The 23,025-nt window shown below is 35.0% G+C and overlaps 2 protein-coding genes across 2 annotated transcripts in view; one reads left to right on the forward strand and one right to left on the reverse strand.

Moving 5' to 3' along the window:
* Nucleotides 1-13: 13 nt before the first annotated feature.
* slc19a3a (solute carrier family 19 member 3a) lies at nucleotides 14-17,242 on the reverse strand. Its single transcript, XM_056473711.1, has 6 exons — nucleotides 17,020-17,242; nucleotides 11,207-11,855; nucleotides 8,751-8,963; nucleotides 6,173-6,365; nucleotides 3,695-3,836; nucleotides 14-223 (listed from the first exon to the last, which is right to left on the reverse strand). The coding sequence occupies exons 1-6, from the start codon at nucleotides 17,164-17,166 to the stop codon at nucleotides 62-64; spliced, it is 1,506 nt and encodes a 501-aa protein (XP_056329686.1). The 5' UTR covers nucleotides 17,167-17,242; the 3' UTR covers nucleotides 14-61.
* A 4,580-nt stretch (nucleotides 17,243-21,822) lies between these two features.
* The window catches only part of bloc1s3 (biogenesis of lysosomal organelles complex-1, subunit 3), a 5,600-nt gene continuing 4,397 nt past the window's right edge, over nucleotides 21,823-23,025 (forward strand). Inside the window, exon 1 of the mRNA XM_056473768.1 lies at nucleotides 21,823-21,892. The gene's annotated coding sequence lies outside the window, so the exon portion shown is untranslated. The remainder of the gene's footprint in view (nucleotides 21,893-23,025) is intronic.

Genomic DNA, 23,025 nt, shown 5'->3' on the forward strand with positions numbered 1-23,025 from the left:
TAAAAAAGGATGCTTTCCTTCAGATCATTCATTAATCAAATGTACTTCAATGTCTTGCCTTTCATAATTTGGTTTCAGTAACAATCTGTGCATCGTTTTTAAAAGCTTCTTCTAAGTTTTCTCTCGATGTTTCAGTCTCAGGTTTCCGGCACATTGTGGTATACAGACCCCGCAGGAAGAAAATGACTGCAATGACAGAAAAATACGCCCCGTAGATGATGAACTGCAAGACAAATGACAAGAACAAACAGGTTTTAGCTTTTTGAGGTAATGTTCTGGATCATATATGAATTTAGTAAGTTTATCATGCTTTTTGTTAGCATTGAAGATCATTTTGACCTGCTGTACACTCATAGACCCTTTTCACATTTCTGGGTTTCTCAGCAGTGGAAGTCGCCGTTGTTGGGTAAACTTAGAGCGCAGTGAATGGGAGAGTACAGCTAATATTTTTTTACAGTCGTATTTGCTGAAATAGTAAAAGAAAAATGCCATGATGGGGAAATCAAGACTTTCAGAAAAAGGAAAAAAATGTGTGAGACTGATGACAGGAGAGAATAATGTCAAATTTACTCTCAGCCCCATGGATGCTGCATTAGAAACGCCTCGCATAAGCAGCTATTTGTTTTTTGTGCAAATTTGATGCAAAAGTGGTATATTGCATACATAAATACAAATAAGTGTTCATATGTTTTTAAAAAAATTTAATATTAAAAACTTTCAGGGATTTAAGATGCTGATGACTGTTTAAATGCATCATAACAGTCTTGTGAAAAGGGTCCACTGGCCACTTTATTCAGCTCACCTGTTCAACTCCTTTATGTTAATATCTGGGCCTGTATTCAGAAAAGAGTTCTCCTAAATAGCTGAAAACTAATTTTCTCTTAAAAGCTATTCACAAAGCCGCTGAGATCAACTTTCAATAAGGATTATAAAGAAGTTTTAAGATAAGTGTAAGTGTGGAGTTGACCTTGATGCTGTGGATGACGTCTGCATGATTATTAACTATGCACACAGTGATTGGATGATGATAATAATAATAATTTCATACATTTATGTAGCGCTTTTACACATTTTTGGGCGGGATCTCCTCATCCACCACCAGTGTGCAGCATTCACCTGGATGATGTGACGGCAGCCATATTGTGTCAGACCACACACCAGCTGATTGGTGGAGAGGAGACAGAGTGATGAAGCCAATTTTCATATGGGGATGGTTAGGGGGCTATGATGGACAGAGATGCAAATTTTGTCCATGATGCCGGGGTTAAACACCTATTCTTTTTCTAAGGACATCCTGTGATTTTTTTTAACGACCGCCGATAGTCAGGACCTCGGTTTAACATCTCATCTGAAAGACGGCGCTCACTGAGAAGTATAGAGTCCCCTTCACTATACTCTGGCATTAGGACCCACACAGACCGCAGGTTTAGCACTCCCTGCTGACTAACACCACTTCCAACAGCAACCTAGCTTTCCCATGTGGTCTCCCATCCAAGTAGTGACCGGACGCAGCCCTGCTTAGCTTATAGCTTCAGTGGGCGACCGATGGGGAGGGAGGAGTCTCCTTCAGAGATTTATTCATGGAAACTTTGTAGAGCAAAATATTGTTACCACATTCAAGTAAAGATTTTAGTGATGTTCTTTAAAGGTGCCATATACTGCATTGGTTCAATGCATTAAATTGTTCTCTGATATCTACATAGTAGGTTTGTGGCTTAAGAAAGTTCAAGATATCTCTAGAAACAGTTTTACATGCTAATTTATTTATAAAGATTTTTGGTAACATTTTATTTTGATGGTCCATTTGAGTATTAGTAGACTGTCTGCTTAATATCTGCTGATACTGCTCCTTCAACAGACATTTAACTGACTATAAGGAATTATACTAACCCCAACCTAACAGTCTACTTATAATCTAATGAGAATTAGTTGGCATGAAGATGCAATGTAACTTAAATTCAACAAACGCACCATCAAAATAAAGTGTGACCAGATTTTCTTCCAATAGGACAAGTTAATGTATTTTCTTAGAAAATAGTTGAGCAAATATGGTTTTAAATGCTTTTAAATGTTTTTCAGAAATATGTAAAAATGACCAAATGTGTTTTTGCAGAAGATATATTGGCTTTGGTCATTTTTTTTGTTTATTAAAATATATCTTAATACATATTTCTTGCTGTATGGGAATAGAGTCGCAATTAAGGTGATAACTCTTTAAAAGCTCATTTTGGTCGCTAGTTTATTGCTTAAATGCTTCATGAAATACTCATAGAGCAAAGGTTTAGGAGACTTTATGATTGACATGCCTATTATTTTAAAGATTTTCAGCTTAATCTGCAAGTCAGGAGCTACTTTGAGCATTGAGATCTTTTGTTAATCTGGGCCCTAATCAGCCAATCAGATGGGAGGAACTTGGTGTATTTAGTCATATTGACCTCATTCTGCGATGAGGAAGTGCTCTCGTTTTTGCGATTTGTTTTATAACTTCTGATTCAGTCAGCTATGGAGAAAAATGACAAGGAATAATAAATGGCAGAAAACGGTCAAACCCCTTACTCTACAAACAAGTGTGTTCATGGCTATACATAAAAAGTAGAATAATATAATAAGAAAGTATCACTAAAATAAAGCAGCATACTGAGCTGTTTTAACTACTCAAAATCTTGAAACCAAAGTCTTGAACCAAAAAGATTCCAATGCCTGCGTCCGTTCCTACGTGAAGAACAAGGTCAATAGAAGTGGTTCAAAAATCTGCTGAAGTTCAAACCAATCATCTGAATGTGGAAGAAAGGTGATTGAAGTGACTGATGATGGTTGATGGTGCCAGATGTGCTGGTCTCAGTATTTCAGAAACTGCTGATCTACTTCATGTACAACCTTCTCTGAGGCTTACAGAAAACGATCTCAACATGGATCAAAATCCCTGAGCAGTGTTTCAAGTGTAAGCCCGCCGGTCTTACACCACCCTACCCGCTCCGAGCTGGGATCTCTAGCGTCTGTTGCTAGAGCATCTTTAGAGGTCAGTGGAGTGAGGTTTACCTGCACAGCACTTCTCTAGCTGGCCACCGCTACACTCACCCCCCAAACCTCATTCCCATCCAGGTCAAGGCACCAATGTAACCCCGCCGGTCCTAGAACACTCAACCCGCTCTGAGCTGGGATCGAACTGGCGACCTTTCGCATGGAAGTGGGTTGCTCTACCAAGGAGGCTAAAAACCATGGTGTCTAGCGTCTGTCGCTCGAGCACCTTTTAGAGGTCAGAGGAGTGAACTTTACGTGTACAGCACTTCACTAGCACCGTGTGAAAGGGATAGTTCATTAAAAAATGAAAATTACCTCATCATTTACCCTCAATCATGTGGTTTTAAACCTTTGAGTTTCTTACTTCTGTTGATCTCAAAAGAAGATATTCTGAAAAATGCTAGTAGCTGGCATCCATTGACTTCCATAGTATTTTTTTCCCACTATGGAAGTCGAAGTGTTCCGGCAACAAGCATTCTTCAAAATATCTTCTTTTTTGGTCAACAGAAGAAAGAAACTCCAAGTCTTAAAATGATGAGCCAATTGTCATTTTTAGGTCAACTATTCCTTTAAATCTGAAATTCTTAAGGGATGCGTGCTATCAACCCAGTATTAGTAAGCCATACCTGATAAAGTGGCCAGTAACTGTGTAAAGTGTGTGAGGTAAGCTCACCTGAGTGACGACATCCACACCGAGGCCTCTGCTGTCCACCACCACTGAGGTGATGATCGTCTGCAGCACCAGAGCACAGAAGGTATTCGCTCCAAACACAAGCGCGTAACGCTCCATGTTCAGCCCAGCTGCTATCTGAAACCTGTGGAAACACAAGACATGGCCTTATGAGAGATTTTACTGAAGTTTATATGATACTGCTTTATTGGATTTCAGAAAATTGTGATTTTCAGGTCTGAGAAAGTTTTATTGAAATGAATGAAAGTATTTCTGAGTGCTCGATTCTGAAATATGACAGTGACTAAAGTTGTTTCATGGGAAGTGAGATCTCTATCTGGTAATAAAGCTTTAGGATTGTCAGTAAGTGAAAACATCATTTCTTTATTATAATTAATAATTATATTTAAATATAACATTTTATGTTTATTTGTCTAAAAAATAAAGTCTTTCTGAGTTCAGTCTTCATACATTTTTTTAATTTATTTATTTTTTTTATGGTTTGACAAAAAAAAAAAAAAAAAAATTCTAAGTTTTGATGGGTTTGGAAGTACGTATTTTTAGAAACACAAATTTATAATATGGGTTTCAAAGCCTTTCTGAGTTCAGTTTCCATCAATTTATTTTATTTAATTTTGTTTCTTTTTTTCTTGTTTGACTATAAAAACACAACAAAAAAAATTTGATGGGTTTGGAAGTACACAAATATCACCTCTGTAGGATTCACAAGTTCATAATATCGGTGACTACTAAAAAAGAAATGAATTTGGTCTGGCTGCCATGTATTAAAAAAATACAAATTTTCTGGCTTCTTACAGTCAATGAAAGCTGTTAAATGTCATTGAGATTAGTTAGTGCTACCTTTAATACATTTTTATTATATTACTATATTTGATAAAAGCCGATAAACGCACCTGATTCAAGCATTACTTGGCATTTTTCTGTCTACTGTGTGACATTTGTAATGTCATCGTCAGGTTTCAGCATTCACACATGGACCTGCAATTGATTGTCAGCATTACATGTGGTAAAAAGCTTTATTTTAAGATTGAGGCAATTAAGGTGAAACGGCAAGTGGTCAGATAAGATAATGAACCCTTTTCTGAGAGTTCATCATGTAATTATGATCGTTTGGAGCAATAGCAACAAATAATTTGTGGTAATGTTTCACTATTCTGTCTTTCATTGCTATGGTGCTTTGTCAGCATTTGTCAGAGAAGCACACATGCAGCTAAAGTAGTTTTAGGCAGATTTTGACCACCTTTTCATCACCACCTCGGCTTTGCATTATTTTTCTAATAATTCAATGGCATGTCGTCAATTATTCCTTACACATTCACACCGTGTCCTTCAAGCCTACATAAAATACAAAATTAGATGTATTTTAAATAATGGTTTTGGTTTCACCGAGACAATTGTCTCAGAACAATGCACTCTTAACATAGTAACTGATCTATTTAGCACTGTATTGTCCTGAAGAAATGCTCATTTGTTTATTTTAGGGTTATTTTTTCAGATCCGTAACTGACAAAGCACCTCATTTCTGGTTTTCTTGAGCTTAACCATCAACTAAACAGACTGTCAACACTCAACAGCTCAGTTCATTGTTTCTTAAAATGTTTGTACATTTAAAAATGTAATGTGTTTTCTTCTATTCATGTGTTTTTTTCTGTTTTACATTTAACAGAATGTGTGATCAGCTCTTCAGCTGATGAAAACACACTTCTCCACAGTAAGTAACAGATATTTATCATCCATTATCATCCAAATGTTTTTCGTTTTTCCTAATTATTACTTTTTTAAAGCATAACAATCACAAAAATATCAAATATGTCCCATAATTCACACTTTCTTGTAAACACACTAAATGTACATGCATGTTTTTCTCAAACAAATGAAAGAAGCACACATACATATGAGTACACTCATAAAGACTAATATAAAGCAATTATAGATGATTTGACTGAAGACATTTCACAGCAAGATGATCTTCACTGCAACCAATGTTTGTTTGTTTTTTTTCATTAATTAATTTATTTACATTCCAAATCAATTAAGTAATGTATTAATGTATTTGGCTAACAGCTGTTTGAGCTATTAAACACTGACACTTATGCACTTCATATTTTCAGATATTTCATAGTATATGTATTCATTCTGATACTTTTACCATAAACCGACATATCAACCATTTGGCAGAGGGTGATATTTTAGAAATTATGAGATGTGTTAAAAAATGCATTGAGTGTGTTAACTAGCGACATTAGGAGTTTCAATCCAAAATCACCAAAAAATTCTTGGTGGAAAGAGTTAATTAAACTAAAAAGTAACTCACATTAATGTAATTAACTCAGATATTATTACTTAATTTTAAAAGTAGTGCATTACTTTACTCTTTACTTAGAAAAGTAATATTATTACGTAACTTGCGTTACTTGTAATGCCCTACCCTCAACATTGAAAATAAGTCATATCACTTACATGGCAATGGTGATGAGCAGCATATAGAGGCTTTTAAAGAGGATGTAGCCGCCGTAACAGACCCAGATGTTCCCACTAAAGACCATCGCGAACAGAGCGCCGCCCTCCAGGGCAGAAAGAGCGCTTAGTGCCATCTCACCCCAGCGGGACCAGTCTGCGGAGGATAACCCGATACCATACGCCGCCGCGGCCCCTGGGGTGCAATGACAAATGCAGTGTAAAGCCCAGATTAAAGTTTTTATTATTAGCATATAGTGCATGTTTATATAGTACAGAGACAGCAGGAAATAAATTAACCAAGATTGTATTACAGTGAAAGTGCAGTTAACGTATTTTTTATGTATTTATTACCATTTGTAAGACCACAGTTTAACAGTAAATATCATGATTAAACTTTTGGAGAGAAAATGAGACCCTGAACAAAGATGAATCTTTCAAGTTTGCATATGACACAACAATTTAGGTTTCTTTGAATATTCTGGGAAAGTTGTGGTTATTATGGTTGCAGAAATAACAACCTAAAAATAACCATTTGGGAATGTTCAGTATAGGTAGGGAGGGTTGCCAGGTCTAAGAAATTTCAACAGCTCAATGACTACTCAAAACCAGCCCAACACGAAATGTAAAAAAGAAAATGAAAGTAGCCCGTTTAATTTCATCATCCAATCAGGGTCAATGGCTAGATTCCCACAAAGGGAAAGGTTTACAATATCTTCCCTGATATTTTGCAAGTCACATACCTGTAGATAAAATATATGTGTTAAAAGTACTGAGTGACTTTCGGCACACCAAACAACACTACACAAGTACGTCTCTCGGATGTATTGACATTATTCTACTAGTATGAGCGGGCGCAGCCATTTGAATCTTATTAGCTTGAGACTTACGGTCTTTTTCACTTCCATTAATTTTTAGACATTAAAACAGCTTGTTCTGCTGGTTGATGTTGCAAACTTATATTTTCTTATGATATTATTCAGCTTTATCTGTATAGTCATGCACACACTTGTTTGTAGAGCAAGTAATTTGACCGTTTTCTGCCGTTTATTATTCCTAGTCATTTCTCCCATCGGGGACTGAATCAGAAGTTCTAAAACAATCACAAAAACGAGCACACTTCCACATTGAAGAATAAGGTCATACGGTTTTACTTGCTCACTTGCATTGGTCTTTGGGTTGCCAGATTTGCATTCCAGGATCAATGTCTATTAAGAGACTAATCAGTTTTCATTTTGTATTAGCAAGAGAGAAATATTTTGGCAGATACAGCACATTATGAAAGTGACCAATGACATCTTTTTTCCTGCAACTGCATTCATAAAAAAATGTGCAGGAAAACCACAACTCTGGCAACACTGCTTTTAGGTTAAAATTAACCTCCCTACTATGGAGTCAATCTAGGGCCATATATACTTGCAAAATAAAAGAAAGTTTTGCAAACAAAAAATAAAGTATTGAGCAAAAAAGAAATAAATAAATGCAAAAATTAATTTTTGAGAAATAAAGATTAATTTTGCCAAAAAAAAAAATAAAGAACTGCAAAGGGAAAATTAAGTTTTAAGAAATAAAAATGAAATTTCCAAACAAAAAAAAGAACTGCAAATAAAAATCAAGCAGTGCAAAACTAAAATGTCTGCAATTAAAAAAAAAAAAATACATATATTCGCAAAACATTTTTTATAGCATTGCCTTTGCAAAACCCGTCCAGTCAATTGCAATACTCATTTTGATTTGCTTTTTAGTCAACCATGAGTTTGCGGTGCTGTTTTCACTTTGTGGCCCTGATTTGACAAGGGGGTGGAGTCAAAGGAACTTAAGTGTTTACGGCAGGCCTGGACCTGCCTCCATTTAAGAGGCGTCATCACCTGGATATTCTGTATCACAGAGGTGGTCTTACAGCCCAGTAGGTCTGGGCCTGCCGTAAATGCCCAAGTTCCCTTGTAATGTTTGGTTTTGTAAAGGCAATGCTGTAAAATGTTTTGAAAATATATATAGTTTTTTTATAGCAAATATTTTCATTTTGCACTGCTTGATTTTTATTTGCAGTTCTTTTATTGTTTGAAAATGTCTTTTTTTATTTCTCAAAACTTTTTTAGACATTTGCATTTATTTATTTATTTTTTGCTCTATAATTTATTTTTTTGTTTGCAAAACTTTATTTTGCAAGTATATATGGCCCTAGATTGACTCCATATAACCTTCTACATTGAGAATGATTTATTAATTTTTTTTATTTTAATTTTTTTTATGGGTGCAAAAAACGTCAATCTGAAAAGAATATTTGCTAGAAACAGGACTTTATTTATTTATTTATTTATTTAAACTAACAAAATACTACTTGGTTTTGGTTTGTCTTGTTTGATTTTTGTTCTGTCTTGGTGGGATCAACAGTAATGTGTTTTTGTGTCAGATATCTACGCTCTATCCAATGAAAATACACATTAGAATTTCATACAAGTTCAAATTGGATCCAAAAAGTAGTGAACAGACTAAAGCACAATCTTTGTATAATATACTGCCTATGTTTATGCAACAGACAGCATCTTAGCACGTCTAAGGTCTTATCTTTTTTTCTCACCGAACAGGTTAGAGAGTGCCTCCGCTCCTCCATTGTAGACTGTGAAGTTACTAGATGGCTCCACATGCTCCCAGAGCGACTGGACGTAGTTGACCGTCTGGTTGTAGCCACAAGTGGCCAAAGCCCACCAGGCTGACCAGAGAAGCAGCGTTCGAGAGGAGAAACACTGCAGGAAATCCCTCCACAACCGCAGCAGAACATCACCACAGCCAGCTGGAGAGCATCAAGACAACCAGAATTGGTCAGTATTATATATTTAGACTATAAATTGACAAATTTATAACTTGTAAAATTATAGGCTGTACACAATGTCTGTTAATTCTTAAAAATATCTTTAATTAAACATGATAAGTCATGAACCAGACTAACCAGCGACAGGTGAATAAATTACATTACAAACTTTGAAATACAGAAAAAACCTGAATTGCGAATGACGCATGTTGATTGTTTTTAGTAATTTGAAGTAATAGATTGTATAAGAAATAACATATTTCGTAATAAATGCATTAATATCAGAAAAGTATCAGGTACTGGCCAGTTTTTTATCATATTTTACATGAAAAAAAAATACTTAAAATAAAAAAAAGACTAAAAAGTCAATAGAAGACCAAGGCCAACAAACCTGTTGCCAATAATGTGAATTATTTTAAACCAATGGCATTAAATAACCAAATCTGTGCAGAAAAACTACATTACCCATGATTCTCTACAAAAATTCCACCAATCAGACAATTGAAGCGCACCAAACGAGGTCTTTAGCTCCGCCGACTCCAACAAATCAGCACAAATGATGAGACAACCTCCCTACGTTCTCAAGATACGTATAATTATTATTATAAATCTAATATTTTTCTATCATTAGATTAATTTATGTCCTTCACACACAAAATCTAAATTTACAATGTTTATTTTGCTAATCCGCTGAACAAAAGCATGTTTGTTTTGGTAATCTTCAATCAGAGTCTGACTGTTTGCTTCCATGTCAGGAGTGGCAGTTCTTCTGTTGACGTCAACTTGAGGGCTTCCATAGCACCTGTACAGCAATATTCTTAACCCCGCCCTTCTTGTCGTTAGTTTGCTATGTTGGAATATTGTGCAGAACAAAGCCCCGCCCCCTACTCAATATTCTATTTCTGTTGTATGCATATTCAATTCAATTCATGTTTATTTCTGTAGCGCTTTTACATTGTAAATTGTGTCAAAGCAGCTTAAAAGAGAAGTTCTAGTAAATTGAAACTGTGCATTTCCAGTTTTCAGAGTTTAGTTCAGTTCAGTGTGGTTTAATTTTCACTGCTGAAGGTCTAAACTCTGAAGAGGAAATCCATCAATGCGCAGCTCCACAAGTCCCAAATAAAGCAAGGCAGTGGCGAGAAACAAACTTCACCAAGTGACGAAAGTAAAGGGAAAGTTGGCATGACGATTTCTCCTCTGGCCAAACTTCTTGTGCGGAGCTGCAGTCTAGGCGCTGGAGGCTGGAGAACACTGGACGTCCATCGTGGAGAAGCTGCAGGTGAGCCAGCAGTTGTTCAGGCTGGCCCGTAGGATCAAGGTGGAGACTCGTCTGTCACTGTGGTCTTCAGGAATCAGTCAACATAGGATATCAACATGCCTGACTTGCTGATGATACACAGGGCAACCTTTTGAGCCAGGCAATTTTGCAAAGCGATGGTGCTTGGCTACTTTTCTATTAAGAATGGCCAACAATATTGTAGCTATCACCCATTAAGAAAGACCCCAGTGAAAGATGAGTCTCCACATTAATCCCGTGGGCCAGCATGAACACCAGCCAGTGACGTACTCACAACTGCAGCTTCACCACGATGGACGTCCAGCGTTCATCAGCCTCTGGTGCCTGGACTGCAGCTCTGCACAAGATGTTTGGCCAGAGGAGAAATGGTCATGCCCAACTGAGCCTGGCTTCTCTCTTGGTTTTTTCCTTCACTTTCATCAATTGGTGAAGTTTGTTCCTCGCCACTGGCTTGCTTGCTTAGTTTGGGACTTGTGGAGCTGCGCATTGATAGATTTGCGCTTCAGTGTTTGGACTTTCAGCAGTGAAAATTAAACCACTGAACTGAAGTAACCTAAACTTCAACTCTGAAAACTGACCTGACACAGTTTCCATTTACTAGAACTTCTATGTTAAGCTGCTTTGACAATCTACATTATAAAGGCGCTACAGAAATAAAGATTAATTGAATTAAACCCATTACCCTAATTGGTTGCCTATTTATGGGATCATTTCCTAAAGTTGCTCATCAATATTGCTCCTAAATGTGCCTTGTGTATCAACAGCATTTAGCTTTTTTATGATATAATATAAAATTTCTATGCTTCAAATTTTGTAACGTTAGGATTCATATCCAGTTAGGTTGGTTCATGTCCTAAATGACTATCAAATTCTTGTATACACTTTCAGAGGTCTACGAACGCACTCTTTTATGGCAGATTCAACTCACCTTTCCCACCCGACTTGGAACTTTTTACACTACCACTATTACAGCCATTAGATCCATCCAGTACATCCTGTTGCCATTTGGCTTCATCCACCTTTACATCATTACTAAGATCAACCGTTGTCCCAAATCCTTCCCCAAGCTCCAAAGTTTTGACATTCCCAGAATTCTCTTCAGCATCGGCCTCTTCGCTCTTCTTTTTATGGAAGAACATACTGACCTTGGGCATCGGGAGAAGAATGGAGGCAATCATCGCAATGCCTGTGAGAACCAGCGTAAACACTAGAATGTTGTTGTAGGACATGAGCTCTAAAGAGACCAGGATCTGCCCCAAAACAGAGCCCACGGTGTACCCCAGGAGCTGGGCAGTCCGGCAGTACGAAGTGGCTTTCAGGTAGTGTTTGAGTTCCACCATACTGTAGATGTACGTAAAGTAAGCAACATCACAGGACGTCACCACTCCATAGGTAAACTGCATGGCCTGCATCTCCGCAACGCCGTTACACCACAGCAACATGGACGTGGTGCAGAACAGGATTAAAGACTGGAAGACCACCACTGGTTTGTAGCGCAGCCAATCAGTGAGGAGGAAGAAAGGAACCAGAACAGCCAGGTATGAGTACGTCCACACGGGGAATATCTGATTGTTCAACTTGAGGAGAAAAAACAGTTATTAAAAATACAGTCATAGCATTTGATGTTCAATGCTTACAGAGTCAATGTCCAACCTGATCACAGTTGGCCTGATTTTGGTTATTTTAATATAATGGACACTCTCCTTTTAAAGGGGGATCTATTATGGCCCTTTTTACAAGATGTAAAATAAGTCTCTGATGTCCCTAGAGTGTGTATGTGAAGTTTCACCTTAAAATACTACACAAATAATGCTTCATAACTCTTTGAAACTGCCCCATTTAGACATTGATTTTAATTTTGGAGACTGTCGCTTAAAGTTTAAATGAGATTGTGCTCTTTTCAAAAGAGGGCGGAGCTAGACATACCTATGCATGAGCATAGTGGCAGATTAAAAAACAAGACTAACGTCCAATGCTAATGAGGGAGAGATTGTCACAAATGGGTGGGGCTTTCCCTCTCTGATGACACGTCAAAGAAAGAATGTCAATCAAAGTGTTTCTGTTTTTATGAAGTGTGATTTAAACCCCTTATAAAAGCCATTTTTGCATAATAGATCCCCTTTAACTCAACAGCAAAGAGCTTGGAATTACCAAGAGGCGACACTCAATAGAACGTTCCATTGCAACAGCAGCGCCCAGCGATTCTGGCATTCTGGGGTGAAAGCGATCAGCAGTCCATTGGATCTTATTGCTGTCGCGATGGCAAGCAGCTGCTTTGTTTTTTATTTATTCATTTAAAAAGCGCATCAAAGCTGAAATGCAACCTGAAAGATGACAATAAAACACTTAAAATCAAAGACTGGTGGTTCTCAGCACTTTTATTAGTTTAATTTACAGACTTAATGTTTAATATATTAACTATACTTGTTTTTCTTGAAACTGTCACTTTTAGGTGAAATTACTTTAAATTACTTTAATAGTTTACGTTAAATAATACACAATACATATTAATACTGTCATAATACATATTAATACTGACATAATACATATTAATACTGACATGTTAAGTTAAATTAACATGACTTTCAAAATGAGATGTTGATGACAGATTAACAGTTACTTTTTGTTGGAGTATTATATTATAATAGTACATAGTATTTTTCCAGTGTTGTCTGTTAAAAAAAAAAGACTAATAAAGCTTTTTAATAAAGATTTTTTTTATTTACTTTCTCCAAAATTATTTATTTTTATATATGTTTTTATTCATGATTTTAATGCTGTCATCAAAAATCATGGAGGCCATACAAACTACCAAATACAGTAATGTAGTTTTTGTTGTAGATTTTGTTGTGTATACTCATTTTTGCTTCACCCTAATTTGAGTAAAACAAAAAAAATGTCATTAAGTTTTTTTGTTTTTGTTTTTTTAACCTTTAATGTTATATGTGAAATCAGATGTATTAAACTTAGTTTTGTCAACATTTTGGAAATTGTTTTCATCAGGATATTGTTTTAAAATGGTACTTTTCAAAGGGGATGTACTCATTTTAACTAATATTTTACTCAATATTTTAATTCATTCTGTCTAATGTTAGTTATCCGTGCTGTTTTCCTTTTGGAATTTTATTCTAAAATGGCTGCTGCGTGACACTAGCGGCATCTAGAGGCTGTTTCCCAAATAACAACAGAGTGTCGCCTCTTGGTGATTCAATGCTCTTTGTCAACAGCCAGCAGTCTCTAATGATTGCTGGCAAAATGATGATTGTACTCAATTGGAAATCTCCACTAGTTTCCTGTTATCAGGGAAGGTTGAATGAGTTTATATCAGTTGAAATGGAACCAGTACGTCTTGAAACTTCTTGGAAATCTACCATTTAATTTGTAAATCCTCACTTTTATTTTTAATGTACTCTCACCGGCCACTTTATTGGGTACACCTGTCCAACTGCTTGTTACCGCAAATTTCTAATCAGCCAATCACAGCAACTCAATGTAATTAGGCATGGAGACATGGTCAAGACGATCTGCTTCAGTTCAAACCGAGCATCAGAATTGGGAAGAAAGGAGATTTAAGTGACTTTGAACTTGGCATGGTTGTTGGTGCCAGACGGGCTGGTCTGAGTATTTCAGAATCTACTGCTGATCTGCTGAGATTTTCACGCACAACCATCTCTAGGCTTTACAGAGAATGGTCCGAAAAAGAGAAAATATCCAGTGAGCGGCAGATCTGTGGGCACGAATGCCTTGTTGATGCTGATAGAAAAGCAACAGTAACTCAAAGAACCACTCGTTACAACCAAGGTATGCAGAAGAGTATCTCTGAACACAACACGTCCAACCTTGAGGCGGATGGGCTACAGCAGCAGAAGACCACTCCTGTCAGCTAAGAACAGGAAACTGAGGCTACAATTTGCACAGGATCACCAAAATTGGACAATAGAAGAAATGTTGCCCGGTATGATGAGTCTCGATTTCTGTTGCAACATTCAGATGGTAGAGTCAGAATTTGCCATCAACAACATGAAAGCATGGATCCATCCTGCCTTGTATCAATGCTTCAGGCTGGTGGTGGTAGTGTAATGGTGTGGGGCATATTTACCTGGCACACTTTGGGTCTATTAGTACTAACTGAGCATCGTTTCAAGGCCACAGCCTACCTGAGTGTTATCCAACCCGGTACTAGTAGGGTGTACCTAATAAAGTGGCCAGTTAGTGTATGTATTTGTGTTATTGGCTTTGTAAGACAAGCATACGTGTTTATATGCTTATTATGTATGCACATGTGAATATTTGTTTAAAGTTTTTTCCTTTCTTTTATTTATTATTCTTTTTCTGGATGGAGGCAAAATGGTGTATATTGTCAATTCTGTTATTCTGTACAATTTCTTATCTTTTTATTGTTGTTATTATTATTATCTTTTTTTTTCTTTTTGCATTAACGTCTGGAAAATCATATAAATTATATAAATTATAAAACCAGTCATAGCTGCTGTTATCACTTGAAATGACTGTTAAATATAGATTCGCACACACTTACTGGTCACTTTGTTAAGTACACATTGCTAATGCTATGTTTTCAGCTAAAAAAATTCTGCATTCTGATGCTGAGTTTGAACTTAAAGGGATAATTCACACAAAAACAAATATTGATTTACTCTCTCAAGTGGTTATTACCTTTGAGTTTCTTCTGTTAAACAAAAAAGAAGACATTTTGAAGAAAGCTGAAAACTTAAAAAAATAAATACTACGGAAGTCAATGGTTACAATCGTCCAACATTCTTCAAAATATCTTCTTTCATGTTTAACAGAAGAAACTCATTTAAAATGAGTAAAGATAAATGGTGACAGAATTCTCATTTTTGACTTCAATTACATCCCTAAATGCTTTTAGCTGCTCTCATGTGATTGGGTGAATAGATATAGTACTCGTAGTACCTCGAACAGCAAAGTCGAATAAAAGGGGGTCGAGCCTTCTCATTTATGGCTCCTAAACTCTGGAATAGCCTTCCTGATAATATCTGAGGCTCAGACACACTCTCGCAGTTCAAAACTAGATTAAAGACCTATCTCTTTAGTAAAGCACACTCAGTGCATCACATAACGGTATGATGCATGAATGTGCTCTACGCAGGTTTCTGCATCTCGTTAATATACACTATGAACAGCAGCTACGCTAATTATTCTCTTTATTCTCTATTTCCACCTGGGGATACTCATCCTGAGGCTCTCAGACTATGCAGCGCCACTGATTCGGTCCAAGACCAGCAACAAGATGATCCCAAGGTTTCCGTAATCCTGGACCAGGCCGTATCCTTAGCAGCTGCTGTGGTGGTCATGGAGGAGTGGAGAGCATGAGACTGATTCCTGTGACGCTCTGGGGACAGACGAGTCTCGCTGACGTCCAGCTTCTCCAGCGCCTAGACTGCAGCTCTGCATAAGACATTTGGCCATAGGAGAAATGGTCATGCCCAACTGAGCCTGGTTTCTCTCAAGGTTTTTTAATTCTTCACATTTGCCAATTGGTGAATTTTTTTTCCTCGCCACTGGCTTGCATGGTTCAGGATCTGTAGAGCTTAGCATCGATGGATTTGCTCTACAGTGTTTGGACTCTCAGTAGTGAATATTAAACACTGAACTGAGCTTAAACACTGAAAACTGAACTACACTGTTTCAATTTACTATGATCTTCTATGTGAAGCTGCTTTGACACAATCTACATTGTAAAAGCGCTTTACAAATAAAGCTGAATTGAATTGAATATTTGCAGCTCAACATGTGTGTATTTTTAGTTTTTATTGCTTAAGTTTAAAAAACATATAACCTAGATAAATAAGCACAATAAGAATAAAAATATAAAAAGGAAAACAACAATGCAATAACACTTGTGTAAAAACAATAAATAATTTAATAAATTAATTATAAGTAAATATAGCATGTCACAATGCTGCTACTATTAAAAAGTCATGTCAACGTTCAAATATTCGGTTTTGTTTTTTTATTTTCTAGAATTTTAAGTACTTTTGTATTGCACAAATGCAGATTAATAATCATCTGAATTGGAGTAATGAGCAGCAATAACTAGTTTATGCTTCAGTAAAATTGATTTAAGAGTTAAAGCTATCTCAAAAAATACCATTCAATTTCTGTCACCATTTATTTACGCTTAATTTAAATCTATTTCTTTCTTTCTTTCATCTACAGTAAGATATTTTGAAAGGTTTTTGAACTATTTATGTCCATACAGTAGACCGTTTCCTTTCATTGTATGAACAAAAAACAATGAGAATTTTTTTGTAAATATCCTTGTTTGTGAAGCACAGAGGAGTCCTACAGGAAGTCCCACAGGTTTGGAAATTGTGACTGAATTATCACTTTTGATTTTAAAGGGATAATTCACCCATGAATAAATGTTCTTTTATCATTTATTCATCCTTCACTTGTCACAAACATGTTTGACTTTCTTCTGGAACACACAAAAAAAAGTTATTTTGAAAAATGTTGAAAACCGGTAACTATTGATTTCCATTGTTTGTTTTTCCTGTTGTGGATAGTTACAGGTTTCTAACATTCTTCAAAATATCTTCTTATGTGTTCAACAGAAAAGGGAAGCTCATAAAGGTTTGGAACCACTTGAGGGAGAGTGCATTTTCATTTTGGGGTGTACTGTCCCTTTAAAATCTACTCATCTTTTAGAAATCTAAATAGATGTTAATTATTAAACTTTTCAACAGGTCACCATACCTGCTCCGTTGTCAGGTTCTTGTCTGGTCCAGTGAGGAATGGGTAGAGAAACGGCTCTAAAGGCTTGACTGTGCTGAAGAATCCATAGATGCACAAGAGAGAGGTGGGATACTTCCAGTTCTTCATCCACCGCTTCAGGGTCTCCATCTTCACAATTTCTTATGCTATTAGTATTGAAAACAATAGCACTTGTGTTTTCTGTTTGCGTGCGCTGTCAGCCGGTGTGCTGTTCTGGTGTTGTTGAGATAGTGGTCTCTCACGCTGAGGCTTTCTGCGTGTCTGTGTTTGTGTATCTGCTGTAAATCAACAACCAGTGAGCAAAGTTCTGCATATATTATTCTGATCACACCTTCAGGCTGAGCATTATCGTTTATCAGCAGATATTAACACGTGCCTTCTCTCCGTATTTTGGGTCACACTTTTTGCGTGAGCATTTTTTGTTTGACTATAATTGATTAATTTGTTTCCCGAATTATTTATTTATTTACTTATTTATTTTTTTGGACAAACTTACTCAAACATATTTCATGCCTACCACTAGTTATTAAGCTACTCTATATTTAAATAAAGAAACATATCACTTTTCCTTTTGATTTTACTGCGAATTATTATTATTATTTATTTTTATTATTTATTTTTTTTAAATAGCATCCCATTGTACCATTACTTGACAAAAACTTGCTCTGCAACATAAATCAGCCACTGTTTTATATATTTAAAAAACTTCCTCAAACAGATTTCATGCCTGCCTATTCTTTATTAAGCTACAATTTTCAATGCACACTCTACCTTCCCTTTTGGTTTTACTGCAATTTATTATTATTATTTATTTATTTTTAGGAAAAAAGCATCTATTTTAAACAAACATTACTTGACAAAAAACTAGCTATGCAACATAAATCAGCCACTGTTTTATATATTTAAAAAACTTCCACCAACAGATTTAATGCCTGCTACTATTCTTTATTAAGCTAACCATTTCAATAAAGTGCACACTCCACTTTCCCTTTGGGTTTTACTGCGTTTTTTAAAAATTATTATTATTATATTTATAAGTATTTTTGTTGAGAATAATAGCATCCATTGTAAACATTTCTAGACAAAATCTAGCTCATAAATAACATAAATCAGCCACTGTTTTATGTATTTAAAAACTTCCTCAAACAGATTTCACGCTGGACACTATTCTTTATTAAGCTACAATTTTTAATAAAGTGCACTCTCCACTTTCCCTATTGGTTTCACAGCGATATTATTATTATTATTATTATTATTATTATTATTATTATTATTATTGTTGTTATTATTATTATTATTAATATTATTGTTAATATTATTATTATTATTGTTGTTGTTGTTTTTATTATTATTATCATTTATTTGTTTGTTTGTTTGTTTGTTTGTTTTTGGAGAAAAATAGCATCTACTGTAAACATTACTTGACAAACTAGCCCTGCAACATAAATTAGCCACTGTTTTATGTATTTAAAACGCATCTATAGCATAAAAACCATTGTGGTGTAAATATGTACACATTGTAAAGCAAATATAAAATAAATAAGCATAAAAATAGCCTTTAAAAATATGAAATATTCAAAAATATCAAATATATGTATAATTAAGTTTACGACAGGCGTTGTTTTCTCATTCTTCATAACTAAGATAGCATCGTTTTTGTTTTGTTTTTTTCTTTTTTTCTTTTTCTTTTGTTTGTTTGTTTGTTTTGCTGGGTGTTTAAGTCTGGTCGTGGTTTCCTCCAAGTCTTGAGATCATAAAAAAGCTCGAGTTTTATCAAAAATACCATATAAGCTTGCTGTCAGCATTAAAGTCCAACAGAAACAGCACGTGTTCTGCTTGCAATCTAATCATAACATTTTCCCACATACATTTCATGCACTTTATTTTAAAGTTAATTAAAAAGCGCTGTATTCATTACAACAAAACAATGCATTTAATTCTAAAAGGTCTTAATAGCCACTTTTATTATCAATACTACCCATTTGAATCCTTCTCTTTTAATAACGTGAAACTGACAATACTATAAAAGCATCACCTTAAGTGACAGAACATCACGTGCCAAACAATTTACCAGCTGCATCAGGGCGGAGCGTCCTGCTAGTCTTGCGTACTTGGGTGTCTAATATAATTTTGGCTAGTTATAATTATCTATATACCTGGATGATGGAAGCTTTCGGCAGTGCTTCCGACTGAGCTGAGCCCAGTTCGATTAAGCTGGTGTCGACAGGAGGATTTTCCTCCGGGACACCAACAACAGGCACTACAACATAATCGTGCCCCTACAAGACAAAGCTCATGACTGGTTGACGCGGCGCGAATGTCCGCTGAAGTTCCGATTTTCCAGCTTGAGCAATTCACGCGTTAAGCTCGTCAATCATGCAAAACGCTCAACTTGCACCACCTCATTCACAAGTATCGCGCCCCAGGATGTCTATTCGCATCTTTGCATTGACTTAACATGTAAATCACTTGCGATTGAAGGTTCAATCATGTCTGGTGTGAACGCAAGATTAGTGTGCTCTCCGGCTGCGTCAGATAAACAGCACAGTGACAGACAAGAAGGAAGCAGATCTCTCTTAACGTTTGTAAGAAATGCTACACTAAAAACCCAATTATAATTTGATATGTTTGTTGTGGAGTTGAAAGGATAACTCACACACAATTGTCATTTACACACACACACAGAGACACACACAGCATGCGCGTTTAACTTTTGCACTGTTTTTGCTCGGCAAATGTGACAGGATACACGTTAATATCCACTGCTGTATGGATATCTGTTATGCTAATGTACAAAATGAACCTGATTTAACGTCCACAAACCCGGATTGAATTGTCGTCTTTTATAATTGTACTGACTTATTGTGTTTCTATCAGTCCAATATGACTGTGGACACACTATACCTACACACAGTTCTGTACAAACAGCTTACAAAAGAAGATTTTCATTATAGGTGCCCTTTAAAGTAAATCTTGATACACTTCTCTTAGGTAGCTGGGGGTAATTTAAAAAGAAGCTAATGCTTTTTAACAAGATTGCATTACATTTATTTACATGTTTAACATGTATAAAGGTAAAAATTCTCTTGATAAATGCAGTTCCTTTTCTACTTTGCATTCAGCATTCTTGAAAACAAATGACACTTTGCCAAAAGTTTTAAGCAGCAAAGCATGAATACCAGAAACAACTAACTGTAAGTGAGAACTAAATATTTGAGTGAAATCTAAAAATTAAGGAAAGTGGGCACAGTCTATACACCATTTTGAGGCATGTGAACAATAACAGTCTTAATGCATTTCCTGTTTTACGATTTCCATGGCTTCTGAGTATTCAAAAAGGTCATCGTATTGATAAATGATGTTATGATAGCTGTTTTAACGTTAATTTAGGATTGAATTGCCACTCATTACAGTATGAAATAGTTTGACAAGAAGGAAATGTTCATGGGCCAATGACATCACATTGAAATAGTCTATAGACAGTAACATGCAATTGAATAATGTTCATGTAAAACAGCAGAAAAAGGATCAAGCATTCAGCTTTGAACAAAAGGAGGCAAATAGTTTTAGACAGGTGCTCTCCATTTATTTACTCTTAAGGTACAAAAAACCTTCATTACAGTAGTATTGATTGTCTCAGTTCAGTTTTTTTTTTCTTGAACATTTATTGCATAACAGAAAGATACATTTGGTACAAATCATTTACAATAATAATCATTATATTATTTACAATAGTGCCAGTAAAGTATGAAAAAAAAAAAACAGTTGGAAAAATCTGAAAAATAAAGAGAAATCAATAGGTTTTCTGATCTAAGAATATATATATATATATATATATATATATATATATATATATATATATATATGTATATATATATATATATATATATATATATATATATATATATATATATATATATATATATATATATATATATGTATATGTATATGTATATATTCTTTAAGAAGTTTTTATGGTAAATGTTATGTAATGGACTATACGCACAGCTAGTGAACTTCCGGTGAAAGCTAAATGTGACTATTTTCAATTTCATAAGGTTCCTTTTACAGCATCGACGTTGTAATACAAATATAATCAGTTAAATAGACTTTTAAGCATCCATCTGGCTGTTCAGAAACCTCCACTAGCAGCAGGCTAGCGCAGAAATTCCACTGAAAATACTGGAGTAAAATTAATTTCCAAAATTTAAGTACACTGTATGGAAAAATATAATTGAATGGAGTGTTTCTTGTTTGGTCTGATAGCCCACTTTACATCGTATTTCAACCAGGAAGAGAAGATTGCTGTTTTTTTAAAGAAGTTAGATCTTAAACGTGACGATTTTGTAAAGTTCGTGTGCATATACCCCATTTAAAATATATTTCCTTTACCTTATTAGTAAGGAAAAACTTTTGCTGTATAGACCATATATTTTCTCAGTTTAAATGATCAAAAAGACTGTTTCAATATGAGATAGCAGGAGGGGAATGTCTCAGTACTTTGTGTCTAGCGAACTCAAAGCAGATGTAACACACCCTACAGGCTACAAGCAGGTATATTTCATAGACAAGACTATTAACTAACATTTAAATCGTTACACTTGCGTTAGTTGTTTCTCCACACGCTTTCATGTGCTTCTTATTATTTTTTTCATTTGTGGATTTGATTGATCTGACATGTTTGGTTTGGGGATATTTAATTTTGTATGTGTTTACTTTTATTTTGAATTCATACTCGCTTCGTATGCTAACGGACTTTTATTTTGAAGTTTTGCGAGTTACTGACTTCCTGTTTCAAGTTGATTTCTCGTGACAAATCTTATGACATTTGGATTGTGGAAACAAACACCAGCAGGTTAGAAAAACGCGCATGTTTGATTTCACTTGGGTTTCTTTATACAGCTGCATTGAAAATATAACATCAGAACAGACGCATTCAACAACACAATCGTAATTTATCACCATACTAATTAAATGCCATGATAATCTTACATCAGAAATTAACAACGGCTAATAAATAGCATTTATGGACATTTATCGTAATAGTTCTATGATGTTCATTATAGTGGAACATGTTGTAAATTCATATAAACTGATTGCTTAGTCATTCATTAATCAGGGTGTGCTTTACCTTGGTATTTACATTTGTTTATTTATTGTACAGTAACTAGTTTATTTGTCCCTATTGATAATTGTTTGACTGCTTTGAATGTGCACATACTGTTTTATATTATATTATGTTATATTATATTATATTACACACTGTAAAAATGCTGAGTTCCACACTATTCCTTCATGTTGTCCCAACACAAATAGATTAAGTTGTTTTCACAAATTTAATTGGATCTAGCATACAACATTTTTCAAATTTGTCCCAAAAATGTTCACGAATTGTGTTGGTTCAGCTCATGTGAATAGGTAGTTTAAACAAGCAGACAATTTTTAGAGTGTATATTATATTAAATTAAATTATATTATATTATATTGTTGCTGTTTCTAATTCTATTTAATCTAACGTTTTTAATTGTTTACTTAATTATTAAAATGGCAGCCTATTCATTCGTAATTATGGTATACATTAATATATCAGGATATTTTTACCACACACTATCACTATACCATGGTAATTTTTTGCAAGTATAACACATAATCAACTACAAAACATTTAAATAAAACCAATATTAGAATGTAATAATAATAAACTATAACAATACACATAATGCATCACATTTTAGTTTCATGTAAATAAATATGCATAAAATGATTATTGAACTACTTAGTATTATTGTATATTATTCATAAAGTGATGTGAGGTAAAATTGAAAATATTTAATTCTAGATTTATTAGAAATAGTTTATCAATAAAGGCTGCAAAAATGTATTTAAATTCTATGATCCTCTAACACAAAATTTACAGTTTTAAAACCTCTGGAAATAGTATATAAACAAGCATTTTACATAAAAAAAAACAGTTTAGTTTTCATCATT

The sequence above is a fragment of the Danio aesculapii genome, chromosome 15 (assembly GCF_903798145.1).
Source record: "Danio aesculapii chromosome 15, fDanAes4.1, whole genome shotgun sequence".
Lineage (NCBI taxonomy): Eukaryota > Metazoa > Chordata > Actinopteri > Cypriniformes > Danionidae > Danio > Danio aesculapii.